The sequence below is a fragment of the Neomonachus schauinslandi genome, chromosome 3 (genome assembly GCF_002201575.2).
Source record: "Neomonachus schauinslandi chromosome 3, ASM220157v2, whole genome shotgun sequence".
Classification (NCBI taxonomy): domain Eukaryota; kingdom Metazoa; phylum Chordata; class Mammalia; order Carnivora; family Phocidae; genus Neomonachus; species Neomonachus schauinslandi.
Window position 1 is genome coordinate 189,947,730 of NC_058405.1, and position 13,168 is coordinate 189,960,897.

Sequence of the window (13,168 nt, forward strand, 5' to 3'; positions counted from 1 at the left end):
TCGTGTCGTGTCCCGTCCCCGCCCTGGCAACACCAGCCTGCCTGTGATGGGGAGCTACACACTGCCCGTAGTGCCGGCAGAGCTGGACCCCTCTTCCTTCTTCTTCATCCCCCTCCCCCTCCTCTTTCTCTTCTTCTTCGTTTATATATTTATTGAGAGAGCACACAGGCAAACTACCCAGTGAGCACCGAGCCCCATGTCGGGCTCGGTCCCAGGACTGAGATCATGACCTGATCCGAAATCAAGAGTTCGATGCTTAACCAACTGCGCCCCCCCCAGGCGCCCCCTCTTCCTTCTTAAAAGCACAGTTAGTACCCAGCTCCCAGTGCAGCTTGTGTGCAGTGTCCACTGTTCTGTCCGCCTCCTTTTCAGTAGACAGTTACAAATGCATTTACAAGAGGCCACCTTTTCCCCGCCTGTCCTTTAAGTATCACACTCACAAAATCGGACTCCTCCGCTTCAGGCTGTAGATGGCATCCACTCCAGCCTTCTCCCCTGAGGCCGTCGCTGGTGCTCGCTCTCCTGGGAGTCCACCGCACGCCCTACCTGTCACACCCTGTCCTCCACCAGAGTTAATGCCAGGGCAGGAATTCCTCTCATCGCTTTTGCTGTCTTCTGAGAAATCAGATTATTAGCAAAGTGTGAGGAGAACTCAGTGGGCAGCAGCCAGCAGCAAAAGCCAGAAGCCTTAAAGGAAAATCATTGATAGATTTAGCCACATTAAAATTAAAAAGACAAAACATAAAAGAGAGAGAGAAAAGATCAGCTGGGTTACGTCCTTCATGTGTAAAAGGTTTTTGCCAATTAGGGTGAAAAAGACAGACACACCCACTAGGAAAACCGAGCACCTGGTACAAGTAGTGACTCATAGGAGAGTTACAGGTGGGTGGTAAGCACCTGAGGGATGCTTGGTCTCGGTAGTAGCCGGAGAGAGGCTCATGGAAACAATGAGATGCCGCTCACCACTCCTCATATTGCCCGGAGCAAAAGCCAATACCCAGTGGGGGGCGGGGGGGTAAGAGAGAAAGGAGAGAGAGAGAGAGAAAGGGAAAGAACAGGCTCTCTCACATCATGGGAGATACACCTATATATCAGCTATAAAGTCTACATTTAACTTGTATTTACCCTTGGATTTGTCAGCTGCACTTGTAGGGATTTGTTTGTGGGAAATAATGTGCCAGATTAAAGTGCAAAGACCTCCTCATTGTTTTGGAAAAAACCAGACAGTGTCCAGCAGGGGCTTAGTGTACCACTGACTAATCCTGGCATCTCCTGAATAAAGAGAAAGACAAGCCTGGGCCAGCCACTCCTGGTCTGCAGTGACCGCCAGGCAGCATCTACCTGGATTCCTCACTCAGCAGCTCTGACCGGTGCCTGGTGCTCTGTGGGGCCTTGTCTAGTACACAGGGCACTTACCTCTCTTTGTGAGGCTTGCTCTGCTCCCACCAGGGGCCCTCGCCTGCATTTGGCTCAGGCTCAGAGGTGAGAGGGGCCGTGTCTGTGGGATTAGAGGGCTCTGGGCCAGGACCCTGGTGGTTGCACTTGAGACTTTTTCTCCTGGGGCCCATGATTCCAGTGTAGCCCCTGAGGCACCCTCTCTAATCCCTTGCCTGGTACCCTCTGAGGGCCTGCCACCTGCTGAGGCTGGGCTAGAGCTTGCATAGTGACAGTGTGTTCCCTCCATAGTGTCACTCTGCCCAGACCTGTGGCCTGCAGCCCTGGGCACAGCCTGCCCGATTATGGGTACCCCCCGCTTATCTGCCATTGCCCTGGGTGGGCACAGCTGGCCTCCAGGTTCAGAGCCCTCCTGCTCTGGCTGTGTGTTGACAGGGGTCAGAGGATACTACCTGCTCAGCCAGTGAAGCTGCCCCCTCCGCCATCAGCTAATGGTGGTCAAGCCCAGACGCAGTGGGAGCAGTTGGTATTCTTTGCTTTGTGGGGCTTGGCAGCTGCTAGGGAGACAGGCGTTGAACAAGTGAACAGGTAGATGGCTGAGGATAGTGATGAGGTCTGTCAGAGAAAAGGACAAAGACAATCTGAACGGACTCCAGTCCCTACCTCAGTGAGGAGACCTCTCACTGGGTCATATAGACCTCCAGGACCTGGCACATGGTTCCCGAACGGTTACTCTGAAGTTGCAGAGCTTTCCTGTCAACAAGGCCTGGGCCTCTGCAGGGTGGAGATGTCGGTTTCTTCTTTCTTGTTTTGTTTTTAAGGCTCAAAGTAAGTAGTAGTGGTCAATTTAAGGTTTTATTTATTCTAACTGATCTTCATGGGCAATTAAGATTATAGGATATTTATATTTTCTCCTGATCATAATTGACTTACGGGAATTTGATGAACATGCTCTGATCCAGAACTTCTCTTCACAGTAATAGTTAAGGTGCAGAGAGCCAGACACTGCCGTGTGAGCTTACGAACTGTTATGTACACATCAAAGCAGCAGCAGGATACAGCTCAACAATGCCAAACTAATTTTTCCCCAGAAGGAAACTTGGCAATAAATTCTCGTTTTTCCAAGTGTGGAATAATCGTTTCTGTGAAGAGTATGTAATGTGCATGTACACCTGATGGAACAGGGATGGAAGTGACCCTCGGGTCCACCTTAGGAAATAGGACCTCACAGTACCTCCAAAGCGCATGTGCACCTTTTCTGAACATGGTCCTCCCACCCACTGGTGAGGACCATTCAGAATTTTGTGTTAATCTACCTTTATCTTTCATTTTTCCCTTTTGAACTTTTTTTTACAAAACAAAAAACAAGGTATTAGAATGTGTGCTAGGAGCTGTCATCCGTGTTCACCTGCATCTCCGGGCAAGCTGCCCAGGTTTGAAGGACTGTCCCCCAGGCCCGTGCCCTTGCTGCTCTGTGCCTTGTTTTCTTTTCTGCATTAGAGAGATGGCAGCACCTCCCTCATGGGTTGTTGAGGCATTACGTGAGGTTAGGATCATGCTGAAACACATAGGAGGTTCTAAGCATCAGTTGTCATTTTCTGAATATCAAGTTGACAAGTGCTCTTTGTATGTTATTTTAACCATACTTTCTTCCTGCTTAGAACTTCTTGTGCATGCAGGATTAAAGACCCGGGTGTACAAGCAATAAACATGGCATAACAGATTAGACTTGGGGGTAGAGATGGCCTCCTGCAGGGAGACGGGCCTGCGAGGCACCAGGGGAGAGGTGGGGCCCGGGGAAAGCAGATGTCCTGAAGAGGAGCCATGGGCCCAGAGGGCTTGGCGGCGGTGGCTCAGCACACCTGCAGCTCCTGTGACTGGAGGCTGCCCTTGCTGACCGCTGTGCCTTTCTGTCTGTTTCAGTTTACTGAGAGAACATTCGATTGACGGCACCGGCTGGGCTCCCACAAGGACATTAAAGGTAGAGTGCAGTGCGCTTGAGCACAGCCCCGGCCTGGAAGCCTCTCCCTCTGCGAACCAGTCTCCTTGCTGTCCTGTCCACCCACGTGGCCGGGCACACCCTGCCCCCTGCTGCCCACCAGGGGCTGCTTGGCCAAGCACTTGCCCCGGTCGGTTCCTCTGCCCCCAGTTCATCTCGGGGCAGTGGGGATTCAAGTTATCTTCACTGCCCTCTGCGCTTTACCATTTGTGCTTCAGGTCGTGTAGTTTCTATTCTTCCCTTCCTCTGTCCCCCAGTCTTGTGGGGTGCCTCACTCTCCGAGGAGACGAGAGCTGTCAGGGTGGGGAGAGGGGAGGAGGGAGAGGGCAGATGTGGCTTCCGTCTGCTCCGAGTTACCCGGAGCTAGCCTGGACGACGGAAGGGTGGCAGCCCAGACAGGTATGCCCTGAAGGAGGACCCCACCCAGGGGAGGGCGATGGAGAGGGGAGCCGCCGGGGCTAAACAAGTGGCTCCAGTTGCTTCTGCGGTGTAGGCTCCAGTTGGTTCTGGGGTTGCACGTTACGGGCGCTGCATGAGGCCGCCAGCTCTGGTCAGCTCAGGGCTTTTCTGCTGCGGTATCCGTGGGACACCTACAGTTTCCTCCTGTTGCCTGAGCTTTTCGTCAGAAGCAGCCAGGACTTCTGGCTAGTGTTCACTTTGTGGTGACCGGCTGCCTGACTCCTGCTGGGAATTTCTGATGGGTAACGAAGCAGTCCACGCAGTCATCAGAGCCTTTGCCCTTCTCGTGCCGGGTCCATGCTGCCCAGAAGGCGCCCTCCTGGTCCTGGGTTCAGAGGGCAGCTGGGTTCCCAGCCTGCGCTTCTCTTCAGCCCGGGACTCGGCACAAAGGCGTGCTCGTCCAGACCCGGCCCATGTTCCCTGGTGACTGTGTCCTCCTCTTCACAGTCGTGCCGGGTCAACCTGGAAGGTGTCAAAGCAGCGAGTTTGTGACATCACACACTGCCTGGCACATCGCACAATGCCGTCTTCCTCTCTGTCTCCCCCTCTCCATCTCTGTCTTTGTCTGAAGAGCAACATTTTTACACATGTGTTAACTTTGACTTGGCCATGCATGGATTACAAAAGTCATCCTAACTAAAACCATTTGTAAGTCGAACTCTGCGCCAAACACACAAAACATAAGCATGGCTGGTGCTGGAGATGCGCATCGGATGCTGTCCTTTGGGCCACAAGGGGAAGCCTGAGTGGACCTGAACAGGCCTGGGCCCTCCTGCACACGTGTGCCGGGCTTTCTCTACGCACCATCCTTCACAGTTTAACGCTATGTAGGCCCTGCCTTTGAAAGAGCTTCTGCGGATAAACTGACCTCATGGCTTACATGCCAGCTTCCTGGTTCACCTCTTAGAGACCGTCCTCACTCCCACTCCCTGCTCTTAGGCAACCCCACTGCTCTTAGAGGAGGACACTGAGGCCCGGAGAGGTATGCATGGGTCACAGCGGCCCACCAGTGACTACAGTGGGTCTGGGCCAGGTCTAGTTCTGTACGTGACCACACCTCATGGGCGACAGCTGCAAACTCTGGCGTGTAGGCACTGTCGTTGGGTATCTCCAGGTGGGCGCTTTGGGAGAAGAACACAGGGAAGGTGTTGGGGCCCTCCCCCAGAGTCAGAGGACACTGCAGATCTACAGGCCTGACTGGATCCTTCTGAAGTGTGGTCTCTACTGCCATGGGGAGCCCGGCCTGTCTTCTCACCACACCCTGGACATGTCCTGCCCACTTTGGACTTAGCTTCGGCACAGGGGTCCTTCTACCTAGAAGGTGCTCCCTCCTGTCGTCCTTCTACCCGGCAGGCCCTGCTTCCTCTGGGAAGCCTCTCCTCCCTGCTGGGTCCTCTGTGGGAACACTTCTGTGGGAGTTCTGCTGACATGCCTGTCTGTCCGACCTCTCCACCAGACAAAGAACATGTGTTTACTGCCAGCTCCAGCGCCAGGTTCAGCTCACCCCAGAAGGACACGGGTGGATGGCTGGCACAAAGCAGAGGCGGTGATTAAAATTGCCAGCTAGCAGAGTATCAGCCTAAAAAAGACAAGACTTGAGCTGATGACGAGGAATGCTGAGAGGGAATTGGTGGTTGAGTCACAGATGACAAGTCAGTCCAGAGAGAACACACTGGTTTTCCATTTTATTTTAATGAGAATTTCTGATCTTTGAATGTTAGGTAGGAAGTGTTTATCAGTCTTCCACTTTTTTTTTTTAAAGTAATTAGAGCAAAATTGTTAGAGGCCTGTGGGACGTGGGTAATTAGCTTATCTGCAGGCCCCAAGAGGACACAGATGCAGAAACAACAGATTTTGTTGTAAAGATGACTCTTTGGAAGTCCCGAACTGTATTGGAAGATGACGAGCACGAGGTGATGTAAGGTGGGATTGCCCTGAGCAGATACAGCCCGTTGGCTCCTTGGGCTGGGTCCCGAGGGCACTTTATGTTGTCTTTCTACCTGTGACTGCTCATCTCCAAATTTCCCAGAGCCTGTTGTCATATTGGAGAGAAGTTGTTTTAAGTTTCTGTCTTAGGGAAAACAGCATGCTAAAGATAAATTCTGACCTGACACAGTACATAGTTCTTGGTCATGGGTTTGAAACACTAAATGCACAGGAGCCTAAAACTTGTTTTCTTCTTTCTTTCTCATTCCAGGATGTTGTCTGGGGATTAAACTCCTTGTTTACTGTAAGTATATTGACCAGAATCCCAAGCTTTTCTTGAATCCTGTGACTATTGGCTTTAAACATCACATTAAGGGTAACCTAGAGGGATTAAAAACAGCACCCCGTACACGCTGAACTCCTCCTTTCTGTCGGATTTATATGAGGCAGAGGAACAGTGAGACGGGAACTGGGGGGGGCTTTGGGGTGGCACATGGGGAGGCCGTCAGGGACAGGAGGGCTGGGGCCGGGGCTGTTCGTTGGCTGCAGCCTCCTTCACGTGGGCGGCTCTTCCTCTGGGGGCGCCTGGCCCGGCCCCGCTCCATGTCTGCCCTCGCTAGCAGCCCTCTGCCCTCCCAGGTGTCCTGGTTTGGGTGAAGGAGCGTGTGGTCACCTGACCTTTAGGCTTTTCACAAACCCAGAACCTTAGAACCATTGTCTCCTTTGAAAGAGCTTCTGCGGATAAACTGACCTCATGGCTTACATGCCAGCTTCCTGGTTCACCTCTTAGAGACCGTCCTCACTCCCACTCCCTGCTCTTAGGCAACCCCTGAGACGGGCTGCCGAAGTTTGCTGTCCGCAGAAAACAGCATATCACAGGCAGGGGCTGGAGGGCAGAGGGAGACACGGGGAGAAGCTAAAAGCTGCTCTTTGGATTTTTTTAATACAATATTAGTCTTTTGAGTTTTTGCTCTTTGACCATAAAAGAGCTTTAAAAGAAATAAGCTTCAAGGGTCTGTCTATGGGGTGGGGCGGGGACCTGTGCTACTTTTGATGAAACTTGGCCCTCCATGAAAAGGAGCCCTCCCTGGCCAGCCCACAGGACGGCAGGTCGTTGGAGGGGCAGCTTCCTGGCCTACGGCAGGTGTGCTGACAAGGCTGCGGCGCCCGGGGCCAGGCTGCTGTCCGAGGCCACAGTGCGCTTGCTCTTATTGGCAGCAAAATAAAAAGCAGCAGAGCCTCAAAATTAGACCCCCAAGGCCTTGCCGCCCTTTGCCTTCTCATCTGTTGTCCCAGGTGACCCCTGGAGCACCAGCAGCAAGCCCAGCACTTCCGGCTTCGGGCCTTCCCTTCACCCCCGGGGAAGGTGGTGCTGTCGTTTCGTTGTGATCGTGCTTTGGCGGCGTTACTTCTGGAGCTGTGAAGGCTGCAGCATGATTTAAAATCTGCCCAGCCGTTCGTGCCGCCTTCATTGATTTAGCCTTTCATCTGGTGTAGTCCCCGTCTCTCCAGTGTTCCAAATTCTAGAGGGCCAACCAAAATTGCTGATGAAGCCTCTAATGGTTATTCCAGCCAATATATTCATCTTAGGTCAGATATATGGTAAGGAAAATAAAGAATTTTGTGTGTCTGGTGGTCTTTATATGCACTGGGTATCTCATCTATGTGCTTCATATTTTTGCCTGTTTCTAGGACTTGAAGTCTAATTGTTCAACTTTACAAGTGATCATAGAGATCATAGAGACTTAAGAATTTTCCTTGCTCTATTTGTAACATATTGGTCATACCCCATATTTATTTCCAAATCAGAAATACAGTCCCCAGATTTAACATTTCTCCTGTTGTCTTTACAGTGACCATCAGTGACTCTGGAAAGCAATGACTTCTCATAGGCAGTATAAAGATACGGCATGGCCTCCGATTTGAAGTCCATGGTGTTTCTTGCGGGGAGAGGGGAGTAGCCATTCCAGGGTTTTCTTTTTAAGATTTTATTTTTTTTAAGTAATCTCTACACCCAACATGGGGCTCAAACTCACAACCCCGAGATCAAGAGTTGCAGGCTCCAAGGACTGAGCCAGCCAGGCGCCCCCCACTGCCCACCCCCGGGTTTTCTAAGGTAGAAAGGCCTGGGGGACAGGGTCCTCCTGGCGCTGTCCGCCCTCAGGCTCCAAACGCCATCCCTGCTGGGTATGAGTGCAGTGCTGTGAAGGGGAATAACAAAATGTAAAGAGAAGATCTGGTGAAGGTCAGCATGGAAACCAGAGACGTAGAGAGGCAAAGATGTTCATCACAAATTAAAAGAATTTCTGAGGAAAAAAGAAGGGGATTTTTATTTGGAAATGCTCATAATGAGAGTGGTTCTTTATCAATAATAGCTTTAGGAATTAATGTGATCGCTAACCTCCATTTTCACCGAACTTTGGGCAGTTGTATGTAAACATCATGATCTTTCAGTGCGCCATTCACCAACATTGAGAAAACACCCACACAGACTGTGCGCTTCTGTCCCAGGAACCGTGATCCATTATAGAATCTCTCCACTCTCTAGCTTCTCCTGTTTGCTGATTAGAGTTATGTCATCTGGCTCATAAAATGAAGACTTATGACGGCAGAAAAACACATTCTTTCCATTGTTTACTTTGAGTTTCTCTTTTTAAGGATCTTTTGAATTTTGATGATCCGCTGAATATTGAAGCTGCAGAACATCATTTGAGGGACAAGGTAAGCTAGTGGTAGCGTTCGAGGTGGATGGGTTTGGTAAAAAGATGATTACAAGCTCTTGCTCAGATAAATACGAGGCTGAGAATGGTGGGTCCACGCCTGGAATTGAAAGCAGTTGGTAAGTAATGTGTTGTGATAAATATGAGTAGTCTCAGTTAAGTATTTGACCCAAGGTCAGGCAGAAGTGTTTCTATTAGATGTGATTTCCTAGTAGAATTCAGTCTGAGGGATTTAAAACAGGCCGCTGTTACTTTGCCTTAACAACAGTATGGGGATACAGCATTCACACCCCCAGGTCCATCCAGCGTGCCTCTGCACTCACAAGCCCACTGGGTTTCTGTCCAAAATAATGGGATCCTGTTGTTTATTATTAATTCTCAGTTTTTTTGTTTTTGTTTTGGTGTTTGTTTTTAACTTTTTAGTGGCTCTACCATACTTTTTTCAACCATTCTCTGAGTGGTCGGCACTCAGGTTTTCCCCATGGTTTTTTTTTTTTCCAACTACAAATGATAATGCAATAAATATCCCTTTTACGTACATCCTTAAAGGTGCATGAACAAGGTGTTAGGAGCTGGAGCAGCAGTCTGGGCGTCTGGGATCAGAACAAGGCTGTTCGAGGTTATGCAGCTTCACTTGGAGCCAGGCTAGTTAGCCATTAGGCCTCAGCAGACAGCCCTGCAGGGCTAACCTGGTTTAGTCATAGAGCCTCAAGTTTCATTTTCTGAACCGTGTTCCTGTGAATCCTCCCCACCCCAGAAATCAGCCACCCAAGGCCGTTACCCAGCACCTCCCTTGAATCTGTAAAGTTCTAAATGCCCTCAACCTGGTTCTCAGTACCGAGCTGAAGAGCAGGTGCTCATGTTTATGTGAGACCTGCTGTGTGCCAGAGGGGGGGGTGTGTTAAATGTGTTGTGTGTGATGTTTACTGCAACCAGAGAGCGGGCCCCGGGAGAACCGCGTCACCTGGCACGTACCCCGGCTCACAAAACCGCGCGGCAGGCACAGCGGGACCAGTGAGCCGTGGGTGGGACTGCAGGGTCAGTGGGTGCCTCTGGTCAGGCACAGGGGCTGGTAGCAGCAGAGGTCTTCCGCAGATGCGCCCGCGGCTGCTCTCACGGCGTCTCCCGCCCACCCGCAGCAGTCAGCCCCCTGCACCACCCCGCAGAGCCTTGGTTTGTCCACTGCGATGACAAGCCCCTGCAGGTGTGTTCCTGCCCCCCCCCCCGCCCGCCCCGCCCCTTTCCAGGCAGCTCCATTCACATTGCAGCTCCACCTGTCACTGTCCCTGACATGGACTTCCCGCTGAGCGATGTGTCTTGTAAGCCGAGTCAGGGAAAGAAATCAGTAATGATGGGTACACTCTTAGAGGGCCAGGTGGAGAAAGACCTGTTTAAATTGTCTATCCTTTTATTTTTCTTCGAAGGTTGCTTCCTGCTCTTTGTATGAAATAAGGGGAAGACTTGCATTTATAAACTGTTAGCCCCAGTAAGATGCACCTAAAATCCTCCAGATAGTGATGCCTCCACATGAATTCTAAGAAGTGCCCCAGCCCCACCCCATCCTCATGCTGAGTCATGATGACAGTTACTGAACTTTCTCCTTACTTTATTTCGTGCTCATGGTTCATCCCAAGTTTGACTGGGGCCACTTCAGTGCCAGGTGAGGTGCAAATGCTCAGAATAGAGTGATGAACAGACAGTCCCTGTCCCCATGGAGCGGCCATGCTCGTGGGCGGAGGCAGAGCTCAGATAAGCAAACATAACGTGAGGGGCCGCGGGGGCCAGTGATGGGTCTTGCTGTTTGATGTCGGGTGCTCAGAGAAGGCCTTTCTGACAAGATGTGAGTAGAGATCTGATGTGAACCAAATGGAGAGTGGGCAAGAGTATTCTGGAGAGTATTACAGTGGTGCAAAGGCCCTGAGGTTGGAATGTGCTCAGGGTATTGAGGGAGGAGTACGGACACCGGCGTGACTAGAGCTGGGGTGCAGGACGGCGATGACGTGAGAGCAGCGGCAGTCTTGGGCGGCCCTCCCAGGCCCTGTCCCACCCGCTTCCCAGAGTGCATTTGTTCTCCTGACATCTCCACAAGGGAGGGACTCTTACCATCCCTGATCTGCTGCTGAGGAGGCAGAGCCACCATGGAGGGAAGAGACTTGCCAGGAAGGGGCAGAGCCCAAGATGTGAACCCAGGCAAGCAGTCTGGCCCCAGAGTCTGTGGTCTTCGTGGGCCCTGCTCTGTGGGCCCTCAGGCAGAGGAGGGAGCCTGAGCACAGAGGGCTTCTGGGGGCTGTGGGCCCTGGGCTTCGTCCGGGGTGAGACTGAGCACCTGAGGGCAGGACGGGGCAGCAGTGCCTGTGGGGTCTTCACATCCTGTGGCCACAGGCTCCTTAGCCGCTGACGGTACTGTTGGCTTCTGGGTACTGTGGAAATGGCCAAGTCAGGGTTCGTGGGGGCCTCTGAACGCAGTCCTGTCCGCAAGCACAGGCTCAGCAGCTCTCCACTCCCTCACCTGAGATGGCAAGCAAACCACCAAACCATTTTCAGACCTTAAAACCAGGAACCCACCCTGACCTTGGAAGGGTCACCACGTGAATTAAGTGTGGCCACCCCCTTCTAGGCGCCACTCCGGGCAAGGACTGGCCACAAGAGGGCGCAGCCGGCACCGCGCCTACAGGGGCTCTGCTGAGCTCTCTGCACCGTGCGGCCCGGCCCGTGGTGGTACCTGTCACGTGATGGGACTGAAGCAGTGTGACCCCATGGCTGTCAGTGACCCAGCATCCGTGTTGGAGGAGTAAGAGGGTTGAGTTCCACCTGTCACATCACAGTGTCCTGAGCACTGAATGCAGGTGTTCTGAGGTGGGCAAGCTCCAAGTCCCTCATGGCGCATGTGGCCCTTGCCCAGTCCTGCAAGGCCAAGGAACTTAGGTCCTAATGTTAGAACAGACCTGAGGGGCACACCTGTGGCACTTTCCTGCCCATACTGGCCTGGAGACACCAAGGGCCACACTGCCTCTTGTCGCCAGAGGAATCAGGCTGGGTGCCCAGGTGGCCTCTGCTTGATGCCTGGGCGGGGAACTCTGCAGCAAGCCCACCGCTTCTGGGCAGGGTGGTCACTCGGGTGGCGGGCTGCACTTCACCATGAAAAGTGGGCACCTTTTAAATAGGCAGCAGGGTCTGGGGGGTTGTTTTAGGAAGACAGATCTGGACACGGGTCTTTGGAGAACAGCAGCTCCGACTTATCTCCAGTTGAGGTCAAGAGCCCTGTCCTGACCTGCGTTGCCACCTTGACCACTCGGGGCCTCACTCTTCCCATCTGCAAAACGAAGGGTCTTAGGTTCCCTTCTACTCAGTTCTTCTGTGTTTGGGTCCCCACCCCCCAGCCCTCCCAGCACAGTGGCCCCGTGTCCTGCACACAGCGTCCTGCACACAGCGGGCACCTGGAGTGGTAGGGAGAGGGTGCTCTGCTCCTCGGGCCTCTGACGGTCCTGCAGCCATGGCAGCTGAGGCGGGGGCGGCTGGAGGCCAGGTCCTCCGTGTTGCTCTCGGGAGCTCACAGTGGCTCCTCGGCTCGGGTGGGTCCCACTTGTTCTGGAAGTGTTTCCCTCGCTAACTCGCTCCCCCTTCTTTCTTCTCTCCCTGATCCCTCTCGCTCCACAGGAGGACTTCCGGAATAAAGTGGAAGACTACATTAAGCGTTACGCCAGATGATAGGAGGAGACGGTGGGGCTGCGGACTGTGTGTTGTAGGCTTGTCTCCAACCTCAACCAAGAGGGAGCCCCCCTCCCCAGTCCTCGCTCCCCTCAGACCCACAGGGTCATCCACATCCTGTGACCATGCTGTCCCGAGGAAGAACCTCTTCACGGCTGCCCATTGTAGATGGAGAGTCCCACATAAATACAGCAAGAAAATGTGTTTGGGGTTCTAAAGAGTTGTCTGCTTCCCTTAACATGTTTACTTTTTGGAAACTGTACTGTATAGGCTATTGAGAGATTCCTGAGAAGTTGTAACGAACTCAGAATTGAGGCTAGCGCTTGCTTCTTCCCCTTTTCCCAAAATCCTTCCCCGCACAAGTGATCCTGATGAAGTGCTCAGTGTAGCTCGCAGAGGAGCGGTGAGAAACCCGCTACATACTGTGATTGGATGCCAGTTCTCTTAGCCCCTCACACGGATGTTGGCCCTGCCTAGATGTCGTGAAGCTTCCCAGAATGCGTAGTCATTCACTGTAGATCTCTTACTGAAATGCGTATTTTATTTAATGTAAGTATATTTTGGAACAGATTTGTAATTTGTACAATTTAATGCTTTAATTATTTTTTTCTATTCTCATTTAGTTTGTATTTTCATTGTATAGAGCAGACAGAAAGATGTTGGGTCAAGCAACTATTGAAGAGAAATACAAAGAAAACATGAAAGACACATTATTCCTTCTGTCCAAATGAAACAAGAATTTGGCTTTTAAAAATCAGCTCTTGCTTTTGGGTCCAGATGGGGCAAGGAAGTTTTGGATTTTGAAGCTAGATCTGGATGATTTTTGAAAAAGAAAAAGGAAAGAGAAAAGGCAGGGAGCCCTTTCTCACATACTGCCCAGAGGAAACTGGCTGGAGCCCAGAGCAGCTGGGGGCTTGGTGTTTCCACAGCAGTCTTGTGGTTGTGAGCCAGTGGGCAGCGC

At 52.0% G+C, this 13,168-nt stretch overlaps 1 protein-coding gene across 3 annotated transcripts in view; it reads left to right on the forward strand.

Moving 5' to 3' along the window:
* UBE2F (ubiquitin conjugating enzyme E2 F (putative)) overlaps positions 1-12,915 on the forward strand; it is a 52,213-nt gene extending 39,298 nt beyond the window's left edge. For 2 of the 3 annotated variants that reach the window (XM_021678965.2, XM_044913461.1), the window contains 4 exons: positions 3,319-3,376; positions 6,051-6,083; positions 8,438-8,500; positions 12,157-12,915. In XM_021678965.2, the coding sequence (XP_021534640.1) occupies positions 3,319-3,376; positions 6,051-6,083; positions 8,438-8,500; positions 12,157-12,207 (205 nt within the window). In that variant the 3' untranslated portion in view covers positions 12,208-12,915. The remainder of the gene's footprint in view (positions 1-3,318; positions 3,377-6,050; positions 6,084-8,437; positions 8,501-12,156) is intronic. The other variant, XM_044913460.1, reaches the window with a different exon arrangement.
* Positions 12,916-13,168: the final 253 nt, after the last annotated feature.